The sequence below is a fragment of the Drosophila virilis genome, chromosome 5, assembly GCF_030788295.1.
Source record: "Drosophila virilis strain 15010-1051.87 chromosome 5, Dvir_AGI_RSII-ME, whole genome shotgun sequence".
NCBI lineage: Eukaryota > Metazoa > Arthropoda > Insecta > Diptera > Drosophilidae > Drosophila > Drosophila virilis.
In genome coordinates, this window is record NC_091547.1 from 20,819,441 (window position 1) to 20,845,070 (window position 25,630).

Below are 25,630 nucleotides of genomic sequence, written 5' to 3' on the forward strand. Positions count from 1 at the left end.
GGGTATCTAATAGGAAACGAAGCAAAGGCAAATATTTTGCTTATCTTATTTCTGGAAAGCTTGTGTTGCAAAGTTCCAGGAAAGATAAAAAGAAAGGAAAATTATATATAATATTAATATGGAAAAGTATGTCTGATAAACGGAAGAAATAAATTCCTAAGAATAAATTCCCAAGAATGCAATAATTTGGTAAACAAACAGAAACGTTTTTTTATGTATTATTTAAGTTTAAAGATAAATACTTAAATAATGAAAGGGTATTCATATAGCGACTTGAGACCTCTGTCAAATTATGTCAAGGTTTTTTCCTAGTATTTGGCAGCTACTTAAATTGTTTTGCCTGATGCTGTTTAATTTTATATATGACAAGACACGCACCTAGCTGGCTCCTGGCATGTTTACCCCGCCTGTAAACTGTTGTCTCCTGTTGCGCCTCACAGAACATGTAATTTAATATAGTATATGTTGTCATGTTTTGCAAAAACAAGAAAAACGTATTTGAAAATAAGTTTGAAGGTGGTGTTCTATGGCATATGGCAATACCCTAACAAAGTGCACATACTTTCAGCCTTTGTGTAAAATTTGATTGAGGCGGGCCGTGGCAGGGGCAACGGGAGCCTGCATAACATTTGTGCCATTAACCCAGTTGGACCCAGCCCCAGAGTTGGTTGATGCAACATCAAAGCGACAATTCTGATGGTGCTCAAATGCGTTGAGTGCGAATACGAGTGCGGCACTCTGGGAGTCCGCAGGGCACACCCAAGCTCAAGCCCCCAAACTCATCCAACACAGAGGCTCACGGCATTGGCCCTGCGCAAACAATGGACGTGCATATTGAAGTGCATGACACAATTGCGGACAGCAAAATAAAAGATGACAAAATATAGAAAAAACTAAATAAATACAAATACAAATACAATAACATGCATGCACACAGAGTGAAACAATGCGAGGCCAAATGAAAAGCGTACAAGATGTTTCTTCTTCTATTTTTCACAACGACACAGCACAAAAACAAATTGCATAAAAATACATTTTATCTGTTGTTGCACTTGTGAACTGTTTTGTCAGCAACCCGGCAACGGGTTTGGGTTCGAGTTTCAGATTTAAGAACCTTGACATGCCGCACAGCGTTACAAATGCATGTTGCCACACTCGTTCCCAGTCGAACAGTGCATAAAGACAGCTCAGTTGGCAACCCTGTCAAAAATATTGCAAAACTCTTTCCTATATACATATATATATATATTTCTTTCTGTTTGATTTATTTCAGATTCATTGCTAGCAAAGGATTTAAAGTTAAGTCATCCTGTCACAATGAAAAGAAAATACAACACATTATTGAAATTTAAAAAGGAATTGCTTCACTTGGTTGTTCAAGTTTCCGTCTTGTATTACTTCATCAAAGATGCACCACGGGCGCCTGTCTGTTTTAAATATATTTTTATTTTCCGCATTTAGTATAAAATTTTGAATAGATAACACATGTCCATAATAAGCTGTTATTCTTTTCATAAAAGTCACAGGCTTTGTTGGTTGGGATATATTGTTTACGAAAGAGAAGCAGACGTTATTGAAAGCTTAATTTGATATTTTTCAGACTTACGACATTCAGTGTTAATTTCAATAATTATTGTTGTCCAATATCATGAAGTATTTTAGCTAGTTGTAAGAACACTGTGCATGAAGTTAAGTGTTCTAAATCGCGACATAAATGGAAAATGTCAAAAAAATAGTCTTTAAATTTCATAAATTATTATTGTCCAATTTAATGAGGTATAATAATAATAGTAATTATTATTTTCGAATTGCTTGAAATATTTAAACATGCAAAAATACTTTAAATATATTTTCTTTTTTAGAAAATTCGAATTTTCTCAAAATTGAAGTCGTCTTAAAAGTGTCCAACATGTTCTCGAACATATTGAACTGATAGAATATAAGATCCCTTTCTATTATTTCTTTATTTCTTTTATATTTTCACAGCTTTATTGAAGTTCTTTATCGGCCTACACTTGAGCAACATCATGTCCCCGTTTAGGTAAAATATTTGGCAAACAAACCAATGTCATTATGGACCTCTCCAATTGCCACAGATTATAGTAAGTAGAAGCTGGCAGCCTGCCGCGCACAACAACAAGAACAGAAAGAAAGAAAGAAAAGAAAGCCTGCTGCCAACCCCACATAAAATGGGCCAATTGTGTGCGCACATGTTCTTCCACTTAGAGAGCCGCCAAAAAAAAAAAAAACGGCCAATCCTGCCCAGGCCTTGTACTAGCTTGAGGCTGTCAACGCATAATTGGCGCAATTCAATGGACGAGCTGTGAAAAATGAGACCAGGTTAAGGCAGAAACTGGGACGGGGATGGGGACGGGGACGGGACACACTTGGTGTGCGAATAAATAAATAAATGTGTCAGAGGGTCGGCTTTGGGCTTTAAGAGACGACACTCAATAAATAACAAATTTGATTTTGATGCGCCATTTGTTGTGGTCGTATTTTGGGCGCGTATGGGGGGTCAAAGGTTGTCGTTACATTTTTTGGGCCCCAAAGCCGAGCCAATTAAAAAGCTAATAAGCAGCCAAAGTTATGACAAGGACACAGTTGCAATTGCCAAATGTTTGGCTTAATTAGCCAGGCAAAGACCAAACCAGATGAACCAAAGCGAAACCAAATGCCAACGTTTGTAATTTAAAACTGTCAACGACAGGCAACGACTAGTCCTTGGTGCCCCAAACCCCTTCTGCCGCTCTCCATGTGCGGCACATGTCCAGACCGCCAGCTCAGGACTATAATTTATTAGCAACAGTCACCACATAGACTCGCTCAGCGCCACGCCCACTGCCACTGGCAGTGGCCCCTAGGCAAAGCTTGCGGCTAACACGAACCACGCACCACGCTCCACGCTCTACGCACCATGATAAATGGCATTTATATTGGGTTACAGAGTGTTTGGCCAGCGTTTTGTGCACACTAACGGCACAGTTTTGCATGCCATAATTATCAGAGTATAGCATTTCCCAGCTAAGTCATCATCAGCAGTCGAGTCCCTGCTCGGGCGACCGAAAAGAAATACATACACACATATATAAGCTGACAGTTGTAATTATTTGCCGTAATTTGACATTATTTATGCACATTTAATGCTAATTCTGTTAAATGTCTCCGCTCAAAGCACATTCAAAAAAAAAAGTAAAAATAAAACCAAGAGAACTGAAAGAGTTGACAGCTTGTGGCTAGCAAATGCAACGGAAGATTACATTTATTCATTCCAATTCGCTTGGCATTCGCTTTGCATAAATTACATTTTAGTTTTGTCTTTTGTAAATATGTAAACAATTATTTGAAAATCAGTTGGCACATGAAACCAGGCAACAATCTAGTTATTATTGACAATAGCATTTACAATATATTCTTATTTAAAATATATTTAAATGAAATTATGATTATAAGGTTGCAAGTCAATTTTAAGCCTTAACTCTTTTTAGTCCGATTTAAACCAATGATAATCCAGTATAAAAATAGGTAGCTCAGTTTTGAGCCTGCCTTGAATCGTTTTTTACTTAGCTGCCTCTGAGTTTGTTATTTGTGACAAGTTTCATGACTTTCTAAGCAGCCAAGCAACACAATGTTGTTTTGTATTTTAATGCAATTTCTTGTCACAATTGTTGTTTTGTTGCCGGGCAAACAGAAAGCCAACATGAGATGTATATCTAAAATTTTTATTTTTCTAAAGCTTCTTTTATCCTTTACTGGAAAGTGCAAATATTAAAAATTCAACGCTTGCTCAGTCACTTTGGTCCTGTGGTTAGCTGTTGATTTAACAGGCGGCAATGTTATTTACACACACAAGAAACACACACAAAGACGCATTCATGTGTTGTGCAATTCGGGCGCATAATGACACACACACATGCTTGGCGTGTAAAATCACAAAAACAAATTAGTTGCGTGTAATTTAATTTGAAATGCTCGCGCGTTTATCAAACAAAATGGAAAACTGTGAAATGGAGCAGCAGCAGCAGCAGCAGCAGCAGCTGAGGCAGCCACAGAAGGGGAAAAGAAAATGCTAATTGGATTTTGTTATAACATGTAAGGCAAGGTACCATCCTGGCTGCTCCTGCCAGCAGGCTGCCTCTACTCTTGCGCCTTTGCCGTGTGCGTGAGTGCCTTTGATGGGCAAGTTAATAAACATTAAACGCAATTATGTTGTTGATTTTTTTTTTGGGTGCCTCATTTTTGCCTGAGACGTTCGCCTTTTACTTCTCGTCGCCGCTGACGTTGATGTTGATGTTGATGTGCCAAAGACTAGTTGCATGCCATAATCTTTATTTTGTTAAGCCTTCATTTGCAATAATTTATTTAAAGTCTAGCTTAAAATGCCAACGACTAAGCTTTAAGGCAACTTTTGTTAATTTTTAGAATATTTTGTTAACAGTTTTCTGCGCTTGTCAAGAAAAGTTTTTGCTTTCAACATTGATCCGAGCGGCCTGCTAATCAATTTGATGAGCTGAACGAAAACCGAACCGAAATCCCGTGATGATTTCTTTTTTAGATATATACTTTTTTTTTGGTGGAAGAGGGGCGGGGGGCGGCATTATACGCAAGTATTTTGTTGCTGGCACTCACACAGTTGGCTAATTAATAGGATTAACTACCAAAAAGCAAACACAATTGGCTGCTGAGCAAACAATAACACAAAGCACTCAACTTTTTTTTGTGGGCTAAAAGGAAACGGGTAGAAAAGCGGAGGCGAAGGCGATGCGGATTTCAGTTTTGTCAGGCCACTCACCGAGGGTGGCAAGTCCTTCAGCAAACATCATTACGCACACACACACACACACACACACACACCAACACGGCACACACACCAGCACAGCACACATACAGAGTGAGAGCTGAGTTTCAGATGTCGGCACCTAACGCGCTTTAATGCAGGTGATTAATTGCTTTTGAGGTTCGTCGGCTGCGTGTTGGAAAATTTTCAAAATTTCATTAGCTTTGTGTGTGTGTTGGTGTGACTGAGTGTGTTTGTGTGTGAGTGTGTGTGTGTGTGTGTGTGTTTGTTGAACTTTTAGCCAAGTTTGCCAGAGAGGCCATCGGGCTTTGGTATGCTGTGAACACTGCGTGACTTTTGCAGACAATGCCAGCCCATTTCTAGTTGGCTTAGACGAGCTAATTAAGTTAAAGCTGCCGCCTGATTCTGCTCCTTTTCGCATATCCTGACAGTTGTGCAACCCCACCCGCCTCCCACCCTTGGTTCCATAGCCATGCTGCTAATGATGGCAGCAGCAGTGGCAGCTCCTGGCCCGCCCCCAAAGAGAACGTGCTTAAAATTGTTTTTGATTTACTTATTTCCGCCCTGATAAATTACATTTGCCGCCAACGACAAAGTTCAGGCCGCCATTTTTGGCTAATGCGCAAAGTTTTTGGCAACTTTGCTTGTAGTTTCCCATTTTTTATTTATTTTTTTTCTTTTTTTTTTTTGGCGGCTTGTCAGAAATGTTAAATAATTTATTCATATGTTACGTGGCTGACATATCGCACGTGGCGACATTTTGAGCAATTTTATTGTCTGCAGCCCGTTGCGCAGCTGAAATGCAAATTTAATTAGCTCTCGAGTCTATTAAAATGCCATTTACCATAAATACATATAAATCATATAGATGACAAAAGGACCAAAAGTGATTTAAAGCCAAGCTGAAATTTTGTATTTGTTCAAGCAGTTGGCAGCGGGAAAAATTGTGTTTCTTGAGAAACTCGCTTGCAAAGTGGGGCAGCATAGTTAATATCCTGTACTGGTAGATAGTGGCAAATGGGGTGTGCACAATTTTAAATCACGTATGTAACGGGCAAAGATAACTGGTGTTTATTACGCAATTAAATACATAGATATATATAAATTGATGTCTGTTAATTCTTGAAGTGCATCAAAATAAAAATACATAATACCATTGCCCAGAAGTAAACATGTAAATAATTTTATAATAATAATAATATAATATAATAATAATGCTTAATTTATATTTTAAATAAACAAAAACCTGAATTGCCATAAACAAGATGACTTTAAAAACGATTGAAGTAGCATTCTGTTTCAATACCTATCAAATAAACGCGTTGTAATTCTCAACAAGTTGAAGCTTTGAACTTCGTTAACATTAGCAACATCTGTTTTGTGTTCCTATATTTTTTGGTAATTATTCAAAGAAGTCCACATTGAACTTAAGTCAGCCCAGATAAAAGCAATTTTCAAACATATCTAGATACTACATATTGACGCACATTTACAGGGTATTTGCAAGTCGCCCACCTACGTTGACATTATTCATTCTTGTTATAATTTGTTTGCTCCAGTTGCGCAAATAATTTTGAAGCAGCAACTACATTTTGTTTGCTGACCGGGAAATTGTTATTTTAAAAATGCAAAATGTTGACAAGTGCGAAACTTTTTACTTACAGCTCAAATTAAAGTGAATTTTACGGGCTATATACAAACATATCAATATGTAGGAAAATATAATGCACTACCAACTGTAACGTTATTTATAGAGGCTGTGATAAAATATGATAATAAATAAGCTGAAATTTTTCTATAATATTATAGAACTTTTCATATAAATCAATAAATAAATAGACAGAATGTATAGCTAGACAATTATATGTTTTTCTTAGTCTTGTTATTGTGTTAATGTAATATGTATCTACATATGTACGCATGCAAAGTTCAAACAATTTCCAACTGAGCGAATGATATAGCGAGTATAAATTGGATAGCTTTCGAGTGTGAATGATCGCGAGAGAGGTACGTAAAAACGTTAGCATATTAGGTAACCGTTCATGTTGTTACGATTAATCGTACCTTGTCCCACACACACAAACACGATTTGCTAGCGGACTCTCGCACAAGCAAGCACTTGCCGGCAAACAGCTGAGCGCGATAACAAATAACGCTCTCGATATGTTTCAATAAATGTGCCGCTAATTGCGTCAGACGCTGCGCTCTTGCTTGATACATATTTGGCAGGGTCAGCGGCTAAGCGAATTCAGTGTGCGGCGAGCAGCTAACGCGGCGAGTTGCCGAAAAAAAAAACCTAATTGCCAAAGCCACGCAACGCGGGCAGCACAACACAACAAGAACAACAAACGAAACGCGTGTGAAACGAACAGCACGAGTGAAGCAAACAAGGCGTGCAAACGAGACGCAACACAAACAAAACAGCACTCGCGATGACGCCGCAGCTTAAAATATTTGCTAGCAATGCTGCTATTAAATGTTTAAAAACAACCACAAAACTTAACAGCTCTGTAACAGTAACGCAGCAAATGCAGCAGGTGTGTATATTGCAGCTGGACACAGCAATGCTCATAAATATAGAAACAATTTTCTGATAAGTAACAAGGTTGTAAATATAAACAAAAATATGTACATACATATGTATATCGACGGTTCGCTTGAGGAAAGAATGCAAAAAATGTTCATCTGTTTCGGTTTGGCGCTTATATGTTATTTGTATGTACATATAATTTGCGATAGCAGGGCAGATGTATGTCAACATACATACATACATACAAGTGTATATAAACGTAGAGAATGCAAAAAATTGGAGGTCAATAAACAAATATAAACATATGTATGTTTATTTTTTAAGAAAATACTATTTGTGAAAATTAAATGAAAATTAAAGAAAATACTAAGAAATGCTAATCCTAATACACTTTTGGGCAAAAACAACTTGTTTCGTCACAGTTGTGAAATTGATTATAATACAATCATAATAGAAAATTAGTGTTATAGAACTTTGGTTCGGATTAATTTGCAAAGATATGGTTTGGTTTGGGTTTATATATGGGGTTTGGTCCAAGGTGCAGTTAACATAGAACAAAAAAGTAGGAAAATCGCGCTTGAACCAGTTTTAAGCCAACTTTATGAGTTCAGATCGTATTATTTTATAACTCAACTGCCATAGAAATGATTCAATGATTCAAACATTAAGTTCTTGGTAACCTCTCAAGATATCTTGACTTAACTTAGCATAGATCTTATCATCATCCCCTCAGTTATATAAGTATTTGAATAATAAATAATACGAAATATAGATCAATTGCAAAAGCGTATGTTAGTCAATTGTTTCTTCTACTTTAATCTAATCTTGTTATAAATATATAATTATTAATTTTTATAAAGCGTCGCTACTCCGCAGCAGCAAATCCCACAAAAGCGGCGCCAGCAAAGCCGCTGAAGGAGATGCCGAGCGTGAATATGTTGAACATGATTTTGGGCTTTCTGCCAGGTGGCAAGTACAAAGGTGCAGATCTCAATGATATAACAAATGACATGCTGCAGGACGGTGACGGCAACATTGTCATGATAAAAGGCATGTTCGGCAAGCCGCCGCTAATATTAACACAAAATCCCGATGACTTCGAGACGGTGTTTCGTCACGAAGGTGTTTGGCCCTACCGCAAGGGCTTCGAACTCCTAAACTATCATCGCAATGTGCATCGTGTTGATTACTTTGGCGTGGAGTCGGGTCTGGTAACGTCGCAGGATAAGGCCTGGGCCAATATGCGTTCGGCCGTAAATCCAATTATAATACAACCCAAGAATGTCAAATTGTATTTGGGTCCGTTGGATAGCATTAACCAACAGTTTATAAAGCGGTAAGTAAAACAATAAACGAAAAATCGGTAGACTTTAAATCGATAACCAATAAATCGATGATCGATATAAATAAAATCAGTAATCTGTATAAACATAGATAGACGATAAGTGGATAGACAATAAATCGAAATATATAGAATAACGAAAAATAAAGAGACACTGAATCGATACGTAGACCAAAGATAGATCAATAAACGATAAATCGATAAATGATAAACCGATATATAGATTACCGCTTGAAGTCATGAAACGTTTATGGCCTAAACACTTTCGTTGCAGCATAAAACTCATACGCGATCCTGAAACTTTAGAGATGCCCGCTAATTTTAAAGATGAGATCAGCGCCTGGACACTGGAATCTATTGGCCGTGTTGCACTGGATAGACAACTGGGTCTTATAGAAGATACCAATCCCGAAGGACGTCGATTCTTTACGCTGTTGCAACGCTTCATTCAACTGGCTGTCGATTTGGAAATAAAGCCCTCACTTTGGCGTCAGTTCAAGACGCCCAAATTGCGTGAGGCCCTCCGCGTATTGGACGAGGGACTCGAGATAACAGACAAATACGTACAGGAGGCGGTGGAACGCATTGAGAAATCGACTGAGGTGAAAAGCGATGCAGAGAAAAGTGTGCTGGAAAAACTGTTGGGTATCAATCGTAAATATGCGGTTATTATGGCCCTGGACATGATGTTCGCCGGTGTCGATACGGTGCGTGGAACAGCTTCTTAAAAAACGAACTCAGCTAATATTTCTTTAATTTATAGACAACCAGCACCTTTGCGGCTATACTACTGGCGCTCGCCCAGCATCCCGATAAACAGCAAAAACTACGCACAGAAATTCTTGGAATTTTGCCAGCAAAGGATACGCCTCTTACGGTTGAGTCCATGAAGAATTTGCCCTATTTGCGTGCCTGCATTAAGGAGACGCTGCGCTTTTATCCACTGACCTCGGCCAATGTGCGCAGCACGCGGCAGGAACTGGTGCTCAGCGGTTACACAGTGCCACCGGGCAGTGAAATTGCCATGGTCCATTTGAATCTGTGGCGCAATGAGCAGCATTTCTCGCAGCCGGACCAGTTCATACCCGAGCGTTGGTTGCGTGAAAAGCAACACGACTCCATTGACTCGAATGGCTGTCCCATGGCCACCAAGTCCAGTCATCCCTTTGCCTATTTGCCATTTGGCTTTGGTTCACGCAGCTGCATAGGTCGTCGCATTGCTGAAATGGAGCTGGAAGTTGGTGTCGCTCGTTTGCTTAGAAACTTTCAAGTAGAGTTTCATCATCCGGCTGACAAGCCCTTCATTGCCTATCAGCTATCCACGCCACGCATTCCGCTGCAGTTCAAGTTGATCGATTTAAAGGACTGAGTTTGAGATTCAGTATTGCTTTTTTTATAAACCTGTATCTGTCGGAAGACAGATATATTGCATTGCACATTTGCGACAATCTTCAAAGTCTTCATCTTTCTAATAGGCCCGCAAATATAAAATATATTTAGTTTCTAGCTAAGAAGCTGATTAAATTCGGTGTCTGTTTTTTTTTTTTTTTTTTTTTGCTATTCAGCTACAAATTAATAAGCCTCGCACACACTCACTCATAGAAAGCCTTTATTCTGTTTAATTCATGCGTTTGCCCTTTGTCTGACTTGTGCCTGGGGTCAACGTAATTATAACTTTATGAGCGGCAAAGTTAGTTACATGCCCCAAAGGTGTTGCGAAATGCTCTAAAAAGTATGCAACACTTTCTTTCTATGCCAGGCATATGCATATTTGTGTGAGATGGTGTGTGTGTGTGTGTGTGTGTGTGTGTGTGTGTGTGTGTGTGTGTGTGTGTGTGTGTGTGTGTGTGTGTGTGTGTGTGTGTGTGTGTGTCTGTGTCTGCGTGTGTGAGCTGACTCTTTGTTGCGGTCAGATGGCCACAGAGCAGCGGGCGGCTCATCTGCTGCATGGCGCTGCCTTATGTATATATTTATATAGCATATGCAGCGAATGGCAGGGGCGTCACAGTTTGTGTGTCTGTGTGTGTGTGTGTGTGTGTGTGTGTGTGTGTGTGTGTGTGACTGCGTTCAAACGACAACATAAATCCAGCGCTGCTGTTGTCTTCCTGGATATTGTTTATTATACACACACCCAGACACAGCACACAGACACACGCGCCACTGCGCGGCAGCATATGCGGGCGCAAATAACGCATACGCCATGTGGCAGCACTATATAAATATAAATATAAATATTTTAATGCTGAAATGCAACATCAGCAACAGCATCAGCAATTAGTTGAGCTTCTGCCGCATTGTTAGCATGTCTTCAGCTTTAAATGCAATTTAATTACTCGCAAACTAAAGTCACTTTAATTTGATCGATTTGCCAGTTTATTGCTTTAAATATCGTTTTGATAAATCGTTGCGACTAGTGAAATAATTAAAAATGCACAAGACTTAAGTGCTGGACTAGTAAATGCCCTGTTACTAGCTCTAGAGTAGTCCAAAATATATTCACATACTTTGTGGATAAAGTTTTCTTATGAACTACTTTTTATAATCAATTAAAATATATTCAACATTTTCTTCTTATTATTTGGAAATTTTGAGTAATTTTCCCTTCTATTTAGGCACAACCTTTTGCCCTTAGGAGTAAGGTTTAAATATAATCATATTATTATATATGTGTTCAATAATGGAGTTTATATCCATCAGGTGGAAGGATCTGCCGAAGTAATCCGTCTCTGTGCCAACTTGTTGAACCAACAAAGCAGTTTTAATAGAAAATCGAACAGTTAACGAAAAGAAAAGAAAATGCATTAAACACTTCTCGACCCAATTTTTTTTGATAACAGGGTATAAAACTCAAACATAAAATCAAAATTTCTATATGTGTGCGGCTAAAATGGAAACGTCACGTTTGGCCCATTTAAAGCGCCAAATGGCAGTCGAACAAAAAATAAAATTCAATTTAGCACACAAAATAAACTCAAACAGCAGAAAGTGAAAGCGCGGCTGCTGCAACTTCAGTTTGTGCGCTGTTTGCACACATGTCGTATGCGTAATTTCAAATTAATTGATTTCTGGAGCAATTGCTTTTTGCGCTGCTGCTTAACAAACTTTTGCCAAAGCTTTTAAGGCAGCAAGCGCGCAATTTCTTCTTGTTTTTATTTTAACTGCCAGAGGGTATAAATGTTAAGTCAGGAATTTGGTAACAGCTAGCAGAGCGCGGGGTGAGAGGGTGTCAACAATTGATCAGCATTATTAGGTATGTTCATGTTAAGTTTACTTACCAGATTTTAAGCGGATATATATATTTATATAAAACTATGTACCTTGATATTAGAATTAGTTAATCACATCATTGTATATGTTATACAAAGATAATCTATCCCTTCTTAGTCGTAATTTGTGTCAACTAGTATGTGGTCGGTTATGTGATTTTTAATTAAATCGAAAAACCAAAGAGCTCGTTCAGAAATATTTAAAGGAAATCAGAGCACATCAATATATCAGAATATCCTTGCCTTTTATTAATCAAGAATGGAATTTACTTAAAGAGGTTCAGTTATAACAGCTCGATGATTTGTTTTGTATTATAAAATTTAATATTTGCAAGAGCATTTAAGCTTCGGCTAAGCAAAAATAATTGTTGCTGCTGGTTAATTTTTATTCACGTTTTTGCTCTCAGCTTAACTTTGACTGCGATTTGCTAAAGTGGTTTTTGAAAAATCCACGTTTACGTTAACCATCTTTTTTTCTTGTTCGTTTCCTCATTTGCCTTTTTGCAAATAAATGAGCAGCGTTCAACGCTGTGCTGATTAATGCAACTTGAGTGCCAGTTCGAGTATGAGTATGAATGTGTGTGTAAGTGTGTGTGTGTGTGTGTGTGTGTGTGTGTGTGTGTGTGTGTGTGTGTGTGTGTGTGTGTGTGTGTGTGTGTGTGTGTGTGTGTGTGTGTGTGTGTGTGTGTGTGTGTGTGTGTGTGTGAGTGTGAATGCGAGTGCTGGGTTTCATGTACAGTACAATTAATCAAACCGCAATTGAGTTTTACCCTCACGGCGGCAGCTTTGAAATTAATTTTCAGCTGCTTTTCAGCGTAAATTAAAAGTAGAAGAGACAGAGAGAGAGAGAGAAGAGAGAGAGTATGTGTGAGAGAGAAAAAAGAGATAGAGAGAGCGAGAGCGAGATGGAACGAAAAAAATATAGAGCAATAAGACAGCTGTCAAAATGTAGCTCAATGAATCCATCTATCGATAACTTAATCTCAATCTTGATTTTTTGGCATTTAACAAACTTAAAACTGATTGCCAAGTCTGGTCCCATGGCTAAATTTAATAAACTAAAACCATTTGCAGTTCACTGAACTGACAGTAAATAAATTTAACCTAATTCGTACATGTCAATAACAACAGGAACCAAGACAAGACAAGCTGCCGTTGTCCTGCCCTCTTTCTACTGCTTCTTTTCGTCCAGCACCAAGAAAAGCTGACTGAGTAGCAGCACTAACACACACACATACAATTTCACACACTCTCAAACGCACATAGATAGATGCTGAACAAACGTGCGGAGATTTTTGTACAATGGGTATAAAGTTTAAAAATTCTGGAAGATTTTTTGGCTTAACTTGCGCTCTCTTAATCAGCAAAGCCACGGCCAGTTTTATCCGTTCTTCTAGTCCTGCTTGTTCTTTTGCGACTTTCCAACACTAGAAAACCTATAAAAAGAGCTTTGGTACCTAATGAAAGATCTGTAGTACGTGTTAGATAATATTAAAGCTTTTTAATATTTCATATGAGGCTCAAAAACATACCAAAGACACAACGAAGCTACATGTTGTTAAATAAATTAAAACTTTAAATTCCTATCTTTGCTGAATTTAAACGTTCAGTTAGACTGCACGCATTGACGAAATAAAAGGGGTGTTATTTCCGAAAAGGTTGAACACTTAGTTACATATAAATGCATTTTAATGTTTTAAGACATACCAAGAGCGGCGTGCACTAGTATAAAAAGCATAAAAGAGTATAAAGAGCTTTAATATCACATCATATTAAAGCTGGCACTAAGCTTAAAGCTCAGCTTTTTACTTTCTTGAAAAGTAAGTAGTTAAACCTTTTTTAAGAATTAAGTGAAGTAAAAGAAAGAAAGTAAAACAAAATTATATAAGTTAAAGTCTAAATTCTAAAATATCTTATTAATTTAATAATCAAATTTATCCCATAAATTGTTTTAAATATTATTAAATTTCCAACTTAATTTTTATTTATGCAAACCTTAAAAGAAAATTTCCACAGTAATTTGCTGTTGTCTGTTATGAAGTGCAAAGTGTAAAGCAAAAGCCAAAGATGACGACCATTTCTTAGTGTTAGTATTTGTGTGTGTGTGTGTCTGTGTGTGTGTGTGTGTGTATGCTCGTTGACTGTGTGCGTATTTGGCATTTTGCGTTTTGTGCTATGGCACCACATGCTTCTGATGGGCTGCAGTTAATCCACTTAATGACCTCGATGATTTTATTGATGAGCACCTAACGCCAACGCCAACGCCAACGTCAATGCCAACATATGCCGCCTGATGATGAAGATGCTGGGCGCTCATATCGTTCCGGTTTACTTTCCACTCCATTCCATTCAATGCCATCATTTTTTTTCTTCTTTTTTTTTTGTGTATACCCTAGAGTAGGATAAAGTCAGTTTGTCGAAGAATGTCTTCACTTAGCTTCCAGACTCTGAGGGATTATGTTTTCTGATTAAAATGCAATGTAAGGCGATGCTATCGATAAGCTGTGATTGTTATTGTCGATAGTTTATTGCAATATCGATTGTACTGAACCGGACGGAAGCCTTTAAGTAGACTATATTTAAAAAAATAAAAAAACTTAAATCTCTATGAATCAGTTTTTATGTATGCTTAACTACTTTTGTTAGAATATTAAGAGCTACCGATATCATTATTGTTGCTAGCAATCAAATAACGAAATTAAAATATCGATAATTTCGCTTGGTTTAAACAGTTATTGAAATACGAACGAGTCTTACAGAAAGGGTATAGAAACAGCATCATATTGAATTTAGCAGCTGCTTAATTTTTTCTTCGTCTGGTGTTGTCAACGCTGCCTGTGCAGCGAGGCGTGGCACTGCCACTAAACGGTGTTGCCATCATCATCAGCATCAACATCATCATCATCAGCATCAGCATCAGCATCAACATCATCATCATCAACTGTGCCATGTTTGTTTCCTGTTGATTTTTCGGCGATGCCACGGAAACCTACTAAATTAGTGACAGCGACTTTGGCTTCCAGCTTGGATTCAGCATTTGATAAAATGGCAGCTTGTGGCGCTCGCTCCCCAAGTGTGAATCCTTGTGTATGTGTGTGTGTGTGTGTGTGTGTGTGTGTGTGTGTGTCTTGTGTCCTGTTTGTGTTATTTATGCGCGCGCATTAAAATACAATTTTTATGCTTGGCATTGCCAGACTTATCCTTTGACTCCCGCACTACACGCTACCCACATGCCCACATCCTGTCCCATTGCCATCATCAGCTCGAAGGCAGCATCTTTATTGAGTGTAAATGCGCGTGGCGAAAGCATATTTATTTACGTTGAGCTGCTTATTTATTTGGCAAATGGTTTTGCATTTGTCAACAACAGCAACAACAGCAACAGGAACCCATTCCATGCCAAATCCTGAAGCGTCGCCCGGCAGCAACTGCGACAACTTTCATTTCAATTTAGAGCATTGGACTCCCCATTGGTCAGGCCCGGGGCCATCCTCTGTTAAGTCGCTGCCAAATCAAGTGTATGAATTGTGTGAAATGTGCGAGCTTTCCCATTTTGGGTATTTCACTTAGTTAACAGACACGGTTTAATGTGCGCACAATACATACTGCATATTCGATGAGTAAATACATTTTTTTAATAGCAATCAAAATGTTTAGTACGAGTCCAAAAATTCTTTATAAATAAATTAATGTATGATAAATCTAAAACATTACAATAAAAAATGTGAACTGAGTAAGGCCTTAAGCTTGATAAAAAACTTTTCTTAGCATATTTACAATCATTTTTCCCGAAAAACTGAATAAAAACCAAATTAAATGTGAAATCCCAAATATATTTTTTTATATTTAATTAATTGTGCTTTTTCATAGAACATTTTTCGATATCGTAAGCTGCATTTTGTTCTTCACAATAAGAGAAAAAATACTTTTAATGGTTTTAAGGCACAATAAATGAAGTATTTATCATAAAAATGAACTGCGAAAAATCTTTTAAATTCAATGAAAATAAAAAATGCCGCAGATATCGATTGAATCTTGTGTTTATTTCAGATATTGTTGATCGTGCACATATACTTAAATATTTTCTCATGGCAATCTGTTGACTTTTATGTTGCATGCAACGTTGTCTCTTAACGGCAATAAAGTCTGACCAAACCAAGCAAACGTTGGCGCTGCTTAATGATGCGTTAAAGCGTTAACATTAATATGGGCTATACACACACACACACACACACACACACACACATGCAGTCGCTTCTTGTGACACTTGGCGCTTTAATTAAATTTTCGATAATTGCTTGCAGCAAGTGCGGCAAGGAGTGAGTTGGTGAGCTGGTGGCAAGTGGCGACAACTGAAACACAGTGCAACACGAAAATATTTGTTGGCGCGCGGCGCATTTAAGTGGCATTTTTAATTGATTAAAAAAAAAAAAAAACGAAAATAGCGAACTACATTGCATGGAACGTTGGCCAAGCGGAGGGCGGGGCGGCAACATTGGTAGATTGCGAACTGAAATGAACTGAGCTGGGCATTGCTCATTATGGCTTGTTGTTGCGGCGTTTAATTAACAGGCCATGCTGACAGTTACTTTTTATTTTCAGTTTCAGTTTTTCCTCAGCGCCATTTTTAATTTCCTTGACGCATCGGAAGTGGCGTCAAGCAAACCGGAAGTGGCGACGCACGCAGCAAAGCGCACGGCGCATAATTAACTTGTAGGCGGGCAGCAACAACTGACAACTTGTGCCACGCCTACTGGTAGCAAGAGCAGCAGCAGCCACTTGTAAAAGTTAACAAAAATAAAAGTGCCCGGCACATAGTTAAAAAAAAAAACAAGCAAGCTAGTTCAGGGATGGACGGAAAGCTACCCTGTATGTCCTAAAATGCCTATAAGCTTTAGGTTTATGTTTAGGTTTAGTTCATGTTAAATTTCACTGCCACTTTAACAGGCTACAATGTGCTAGTAGCTTCTATGACAAATATAATGTTGCTAGCTTAGACACGCTTCGGTTAAAATTGACAATCACCTTAACAAGCAGTTACATGTTAATTGAAAAATGAATAGCTTGTACGTAGTTTACATACTGCTAGTTATTATTATTGCTGAGATCGATACGTTAATGTGAAAGTTGACAGTTACTTTTACAGGTCACAATGTGCTTGTGCATTGAAAATACATCCATACCAAATACATTGTTGCTAGCTTTTGTACTCACTACAACATACAACTTCCTGTTAAAGTTGACAGTCACTTTTAATATTTAAATGTGAATTTACATTTCCCCGTGTCCCTACAGCAAAACAAACACTTCAAGAATTGCTTAACAAAGGAATGCTAAAAGGGAAATCTAATTCTTAATATTTGTAGAGTTGCCAGAGTTGCCAGAGTTGCCATTTTTTGTCAGTTACTGATACCCGTTTTAGACAACTGCACAAATACAGGGTACAAATGGAAAAAAAAATCAAACTTTCACTGCGTCTAAACTTGGCCAAGTGAATTGAGAAATGAGCAGACGCCGGCATCGCTTGAAACTTTTGCCATAGCTCGAACATAATTATAAAAGTTTCGACAAGCATTTGCCAGGTGGGCAAGCGTTGCCACAAATCTGGACTTGCGAGCTACACAAAACGGAATAGAACTTGCGAGTTGGACAAGTGGCCAAAATGCCAAGTGCCAAGCTACAGTGGCTGTTCTTGTTGTTGTTGTTGTTGTTGTTGCTGCTGCTGTTTCTGTGTTAATTAGCGTGCCATTGGCATTTATGCTTAAACACTTAATGAGCTCGTTGAAAACGAGGCAGCTTGTCCCATGTCAGCCCCTCGCGCTAATTGCTTTTGGGTTAGCCTACATAGTACAGACATACATTTCGGACGATTCTACATATGTTGTAATTTCTGGCGTGTCATTCAACCAGCCGGAAAATGGCTTATAGCGCTCCAGTCTGGTGTATAACAAAGCCTTGCCAGTCTCTGTTGTTGACAACAACTGCGAAAAGCGGACAAGAAATTTTCACTGGCCTAATCCAATGAATTGTGTATGCCCTTTATAGACAATATACACGGGAAGTTATTATGATAAAAACATATTTGACAATTTTTATGAATAGTTAACTGTTTTTTTGTAGATCGTTATCAAATCGAACTCTGAATTGAATTCAAAATAAATGTAAAATAGAAACAATTTAAGTGGCAGGATCAGTAATATAGACATTAACATTAACAACAACGTTAACATAAACGTTAACATAAAAGTTAACATATGTATTAACATCACATTTACATGCTGTCTGGCATAGCTTATATACCCATTTGAAGCTAGGGTAAGGCAACAAAAGCGTTTGGGGATGGGAAAAAAAACACAGAGAGGAGCCACTTAGGCGCCAAGTGTCGCTGGGAAAGGATCCTATGCTCCAGCGCCAACAACTATACCTGCGAACCAGCAGCACTTGGAAATTGCTTTGAGTTGATGTTGGGTGCTGTTTTCTTATCTCACAAATAGGCATTGTACTCGACCCCTGAGTGTGTGTGAGTGTGTGTGTTTGTGGGTATGTTTTCCTTTGATTTTTCGCATGCACGCATGAAAATTGTTTTCCTTTTGTTTGGCGCACAGCAGCAGCAACAGCAGCAACAACAAAGGGAAAAGGTTGTTGGCAGCGCCAGGAAACTATGAAGGATTATGGATCTGTACTGCTTTTGCTGCTGATGCTGCTGGTCCGGCTCCCAGCTCCTTCCGCCTTCTCTAAGTGTATGCTGAATGGGCGTGGCAGCAGGTGTGAGTCAGCCAAAGGCCGCATAATGACAATGGACCGATGCACAGGCACATAAGAGAAGCCCATTCAAATGGGTCACGAAACTGGCAGCCAAGCAATGGGCATTAAAGGCGGAGCAGCCCATGTGCTGCAATGAAGCTGAACCTGGCGCTGGAACCAGGCGGAGCCAGGTGAGACGTGATTGAAAATTGAATGGCGCTGAGGCCGGCGAATGAAGGAAGGAGACGCACGTTAAGGGAACGACACTTTCCCGGAAGGATAGAAAGTGCTGTTATCGTTGCATCTGTTTCGCCCACTTCTGATGTGAAAAACTAGCTTAAAATATCGAAGCGAAAGTGCTTCGACATAAGCAGCATTCAGACTATGTAAAATCTAATGAAATTTGCATTGTAGCACAGTAAACTACTTGTGAAAGATGAAAGGAAGCCGAAAATAAATACACTCTTTAGCAATTTTACGGAACTCATTTCGCAGACCATGGACGAGATTATGCACAAAAGCAATTTCCTTACCTTTCTCAATATTTCAACAGGCAATTAGGTATTCAAGTTCTTACATTGAGTTGAACTTTTGTCCTTTATTGGAGTTTATTTGGCTTAAAATGTTTGATCTAAGTTTTGGGAGTTTGCTTTATTTTTCAGAATTTACTTTCTGAGGCCCTTTTCTCTTTATCTCCCCATATGTATGTTTTCTCTCTTTTTATCTTTATTTCTCTCTTTCTTCCCCTCTCTTTGCCTCTCTCTCTCTCTATCTTCTCCTATTTTATCGGTTTTATTACTCCTGCCCTTCTTATTGCTTTGCTTTGATTCTTTTGACTTTGTTTTCTGACCTTCTGTCTCTATTTCTCTTTCTCTCTATCTCACTTTGATCCTATCTCTCTCTCTCTCTCTGTCTCTCGCTTTAGTTCTCTCTTTATTTTGTTCTTGTCTCTCTTTCTATATTTCGCCCAATTTTTCTCTTTGCAACATTCTCTCTCTGCCTGTATCTTAAACTATTCCCCTAGAAATCATTTGTTTACTCAAGACATCATTGAATATGGTATTCTTCAACGTTTCACGAGCAGTATTCCCCTTTCAAGAAGTTTGATGACTATATATATATATACATATTTCCCTCTTTGTACCTTATTCTGAAACGCTTGACAAGCATTCCTTTTCTCTTTTTCTTATACTAAGTACCTGCAATGAGCTTTCATTGTCAATCAATTATTCTTTGTACTAAAACGTTTTACGAGTAGTATTCCGCTTATTAGTCTCATATATATACAATACATATATATTCTTAAGAGAAACTCTAGGATAAATAATAAAATGTCAAATCTCAACCAAATGCTGCCACACAAATCCCTACATGCATAATGAGACCCCAGCTATATAATAAAACCAAAAAGTAAGCTAATTCCCATACAAGTGAGTAAGCAAGCTGCTTAGCATTACGAAAAACCGAGGGCAAAAGGTATTTATTATTATAGTAGGACAATTTATAAGCGCCCAAATAACAAGCATTAAATTCTGTTGCAAATCTCAGAAGCTGAAATCCACATAAAACTTTCTATTTATATAGATATTCTACGCCAGATATGTGAGGGAGTGGAAGGATTATATGCAGAGAATTCAACGAGGAGACAAACGGCAGCCACTTAAAACTGTCACAAGTTAAAAACCGCAAACTGCAGCAGAAGTCTAGCCTTGGGAAGGGGGATGCTGGGCAGGGGGTTAAGGACTGTGGCTGGAGAGGGGGCCAGGAACGGGTCTGAAGGACCTAGCAAAAGAAAGACATTATGCGCCGGCATACCGCACAACAATTTCACAGACAATGAATACATTGGCAAAATGAGGCAAGACACACACGCACACACATACATACACACACGCACTGACAACAGGAATTTAAATAAATGCATGTGCACGAGCTGCCCGCACTCGAAAAAAATACAAAAAAATACAAAAAAAAACAATAAAAAAATAATGTAAGAAATCACAACAATTGTTTGGGCGTGGCTGCGGGTCGTTGGGGGCAAGCGGCTCAGCTGGATGCTGGCCGCGCCCACTTGGGGCAGGCTCAGGGACTGCGATGACTTTGCATTTTGCATTGCTTTGCTTTGAAAGCAGTTTCGAAATTATTGTCTTTCAGCTAACATTGCCGGCGGTCCTGCTGCAGTCCCACCCTTCCATCCTCATCCTAGTCCTCCTTCTCCTTCTGCTGCTGCTGCTGCTGCTGCTGCAATGCCAACTCCTTGTTGCTAACTTCGCCACATTTCAATGTTGCGTGTAGAGTTATTTCAAGTCAGTTCTGTTGTTGTTCTTATAGACTGTACCCAGCAAAGATGTGTGTACATAAGTTGGGTATATTGAAGCCGACCGAAATGTTTGGCGACACACAAAAGGCAAGTGTCAACATATGAAAATGGTTAGGGTCTGTAATGTCGAGGCAAATAAAGAATGTGTTGAACTTGTTGCAATAGCTCTATTTTCGCATATTAATTCAGTTAGCTGTATCAACTGTTTTTAAATGAATGCTTTATCAGATAGAAGTCCGATTTGAAAAACGAAATGTTTTCTAAGTTAAAACAAAATTTTCGAGCGATCATTTCCCAGTTCAAAATATCTTTAAAAATAAACTTTCAAGCCAATTATTCATATGAGAGACATAGATACATAAGATATAGTGGTCCACCAAAGCGAAACTATGCAAAGTTTTATGACAAAAGCTTTCAAAATGGGAGATTAATTTAATTTTATTATGTAAAATGAAAACATCATTTTTAGCATGCACAATCATTTTAATAATACCTTATAACAAGCAACAAATACCTGAGTTATTTAAGAATTCAGTTTTTCTATTTCGAGAACCGATGGAAGAATCAGCATAGCTAACGGCAACCAAATGCATATTTAAGCTGCAAACAGGGTATCAAGGGGTCGAGCAGCCTCAGCCATAGCACGCTTGTTATTATTATTATTGTTGTTGTTGTTTTTGTTGTGTGTGTGTGCTTACACACGCAAATGTCTTATTTATGCTCAGCACTTTTCGCTATCCCAGCGACAACTGCGTTTTTGCTTCATCCCGTGGCTGCAACAGCACAGATCACAGCAGGGCCGGTAGCAGGGGGTGACGGAGGTGGCAGTGCGGTGGAGAGTGCCTTGCTCCTTAGCATTATACACACTGTTGTGGCTGTGGCGCGTCTCAGTGCCGTCTGCTGTTCTTGTGGCTTCACTTGCAAATGTTGCCTCAACAATATCCTGTGTGGATCCAGCTGTGGGTGTGCCTGTCCATATGTGTGTGTGTGTGTGTGTGCAATTGTGTGGGTGTGTGTTTGTGGTGTGTGTTTCTGTTGCGGACGCGCTACGCCATTTTACATTGACTTGGGTCACGGAGGTAACTTCAGTTTCAGCAGTTAGTTAGCAACTGCGGTCATGTTGCATAATGTGCTCCACATGCCGAGAGAAAGAATTATCTAATTTTCGTCAGCATGCTGGCAAATGAGAGCTTTCCAAGCGCAGCTAAGCCGATTTTTAGAGAGATATTTTAGACGGGAATATAGCTAATTATATGTCAAAAGCTCTAGATATAAGATTTTATTGTATATAAAACCTAGAGACTACTGCGATTGGCAGGGTGCGTGGGAAAGAAGAGGTAGATACTTGAAATCTACTATTTAAATGACACTGATATTAGAATAAGAGTTGACTAAAATATCGTTTACCAAAAATGTACGAAATGCGATAAAAACAAAGTTTCTCTGTTATAAAACTGTTAGCAGCATGTTAATTTACAGAACGGCGGCAACAGTGAGGCGCTCTGTTAATTAACTGCAACTTAACAGCAAGTATTTCTCGTCAAGAAGAGAGAGAAACAACTTGAGATCGAACGGAACTTTGCAACCCATACAAAAAACTGCGACCACAAACGAACTAAATAAAACATTGTTTCAAGTTCAAAGTATAATTTTATAAATTTAAGTTGGAGTTAAATAGCTTTATGATGAAAAGTGATGAGCATCTGTTGCAATAACAGCTTTGCAGGGTTACAGCGCTCATTTAATAACATTTTATACGAATACTGAATCGTTTAAAAAAAATTTTAAATATGCTTTATCTTAAGCCTCGTTTTTTTAGTTAAAGCGGCTTTCGCTACTTTTCGAATACATAAAAAAGTGCAGTTCCGGGCGCAAGCCGATACGATTTATGTATATATTGAGCTCTATATATACTTATACATATTTATAATTTATATTTTTATTGTAGCGCACAGCAAACAGAGTTCAGCTGGCGCCTTTTTTATACCCTATTTGAGGTAGGGCAAGGGATTGCAGTGAGCTCGAGCTTGTTGCTTTTTGCGACTCGCTCGCACTCCACAATTTTTTGTTACTGCTTTGGCCATACTTCAACTTCACTCGTGCTTTTCTTATGCAAAAATCTATTGAGGTTGTGATTGTTGTTGCTTTTGTTGTTGTTTTGCTTGTTATTTCTGCATAATAGAAAATTGTTTATATGCAATGCCCATAGATATATATATATACATATATATATTTGAGCAGGACCCGGCTGGCTCTGGCTCTGGCTGCGCTGGCTTCGTGGGTATCTATCTGTGCAGCTTCTTCTCTAATAGACCCTTGCCAAAAAGGCTCACTTTTATGCTGCTTATTATGGCTCAAGACCGGCAAGTCGCCCGCCTTCAGCCCCGCTGCCTGTGCATATTTCTAGCCAGCTTCGGTCGTGAGAGGCAAAAACAAAAAATTACATTTAAAACGGTCGCATAATCATATTAACTGAAAACTGTCGCTGTTAACTTAATAAGCAGCCAAGTTTAAAGTTGACAACTGTCGCTTGAGCAGGGGGGGAGGGGCTGGTTGGGGGTTAGTTAGGGTCTGAGCAGTGCAACATGGCACGTTATGCAATTTAACAAAATTATTTAAAATTCCGCAACTTTGTGCTATTGCAAAAAGTGGGCCAGCAGCTAAAACTTTGCAACATGCCAACTTGGGGCAGAAACAACAACAATTTGAACTCGTAGTCCATGGGTCAGTGTTGCAAGCGGCGCAATGGCAACTTTTAAATTAACCCTAATTCCAACAGGAACAGCAACAACAACAACAACAACATTTTTATATATATTTTATTTACTGAAAAAAAAAAAGTTTGCAATATTCTTGCACATTTTTCAACTTTAACAATTTATTAAATGGGTCAAAAGCCACTAAAACTTCATTTATCATTGCATGAGCAGGCAACACACCCGCACCCCCTCCCACGCTCACAACCACATGCCCGCTTGTCCCTATGCATTTAGCTGACGCGCAGCACTCTGTACAATTATTGCTAGCCATGTCGTTATACCCTGTACGCATTCGCTTATAGGGTATGTGCAGAGAGCAGGTGCAAACATTTTCAAGAGATTTCAAAAGGAAAAATATTTGATCTTAGTTTAATACCCTGTAAGATATCCAAGTAATTTCTTCCAATAATTATATTCTCCCAATATATGATATATTTATCTGTGAGGATTTGATATACATAAGATGCTTTCACAGCTTTCACACTTATAAATACCACTCAATACTCAATATTCACAGGGTATTTAATAGTCTCTACGAAGCCATGGCTTGCCAACTTGTTGGTCGGCACTTGCAGCGCGTTAAAATGCCAACAAATCGCAGAGACGAATGAGCTCAGCAACTTGAAGCGTTTCCGGTATGCCGCAGCAATTTTTTTCGCCCCTGCATTCCGGCCAGTGGCAGCGCCCACTCAAACCCACTTGTCCAGCTCACCGCCTGGCTGCCCCACCTGGCACCCCACCAAGGAGTGCACAAAGAAAATACACGGCACAAGTTTGTCGAGCCAAAACAAGCGGCAGCGCACAGCAAAAAAAAAGTTAAGAGAGAAGAAGGCCAAGAATTATACAATTTATTAGCACACTGTGAACCGAGTTCGGGACGAGTATCAAAACCGGCAACTGATGGGGATAATAGAATTTTAAATATGCATGCACGCCCAGTTCTGTGCACATTTTTTTTTTTTTTTAATTTGAAAGTTCAACCTGGCTGCCGCTGAGAAGTCCATTAAATATTTAACATCACGTGGGGCATTTTTATTTTATGTAATGTACAACAGTTGTACTATATAAGTTGCAAGGTGAGTGTCCGCTGCGCAATGGGGTTGGGCTAACCGGTAATACGCAGGGGGTTAAAGTCTTTCTAATTGTTGTTCGGTTTATTTGAAATTACTTAATTGCCATAGTATGATGGGTTATAAGAGTTTTGTGTAAAGGAAAATGCTCTCTTACTGTAAATATATCTGGAATCTTGATATCGAATATTGAATTGGATTGAAGGACTCACCCACAAAAAATAAGTCACTTTTTAAATATATTTGCTGCTTGCAAATTATCATTTATGCTTTTACACAACCAACAAATAGATTTGTTGCACATAAAAAAAAATCACTTAAAGATTTGAATTTAAACTTAACCGCTGCGAACGCGCGCCAAAGCTCCGTCGTTAAAAACGGTTTAACGAAACTATCGATATATTTGATGAGCACACAGAGTAATCTGTGGCGGTCGGCTAATAAGCAAACACTTAACGAAATTCACTCAACGAATATTTCACTATCTGGCAGCACGTGCACATTGCCGCCAAAAAAAAATATATTTTGCAACCTGATAGAAAACCATTTAATTGCGCTTATTTCAAACACCTTGCAGCAATTTTTGATCGAATTTACATTCACGCAACACGAAACTTGCACGCCACATTAGAAAAACACGAAGTAAGAACACATTTTTTGTAAAAAACCTCACTAACAAAAACCAACAACACGCGAGCTCACAGAGAAATCGCGGCGACTAAATTGTGGCGGCAAATCGATAACTTTATGTTCATGCAATCGGCTTAAAGTTGGCTGCGTTAACGTATTAAGTTGGCGCTC

At 38.6% G+C, this 25,630-nt stretch overlaps 2 protein-coding genes across 2 annotated transcripts in view; one reads left to right on the forward strand and one right to left on the reverse strand.

The window, feature by feature from the left end:
* mspo (M-spondin) overlaps nt 1-25,530 on the reverse strand; it is a 119,509-nt gene extending 93,979 nt beyond the window's left edge. Inside the window, exon 1 of the mRNA XM_070209701.1 lies at nt 25,042-25,530. Within this exon, the coding sequence (XP_070065802.1) occupies nt 25,042-25,093 (52 nt within the window). The 5' untranslated portion in view covers nt 25,094-25,530. The remainder of the gene's footprint in view (nt 1-25,041) is intronic.
* On the forward strand, nt 7,041-10,184 carry LOC26531412 (cytochrome P450 CYP12A2). Its single transcript, XM_015174840.3, has 4 exons — nt 7,041-7,335; nt 8,189-8,664; nt 8,945-9,377; nt 9,434-10,184. Exons 1-4 carry the CDS (start codon nt 7,231-7,233, stop codon nt 10,037-10,039), a joined length of 1,620 nt encoding a protein of 539 aa, XP_015030326.1. The 5' UTR covers nt 7,041-7,230; the 3' UTR covers nt 10,040-10,184.
* Nucleotides 25,531-25,630: the final 100 nt, after the last annotated feature.

Excerpts from the sequence above, each read along its gene's own strand:
- LOC26531412 (XM_015174840.3), top strand. The coding sequence starts at position 7,231 with ATGACGCCGCAGCTTAAAATATTTGCTAGCAATGCTGCTATTAAATGT. Across the intron at positions 7,336-8,188 it reads TAACGCAGCAAATGCAGCAG|CGTCGCTACTCCGCAGCAGC; the intron begins GTGTGTATATTG and ends ATTTTTATAAAG. Across the intron at positions 9,378-9,433 it reads TGTTCGCCGGTGTCGATACG|ACAACCAGCACCTTTGCGGC; the intron begins GTGCGTGGAACA and ends TTTAATTTATAG.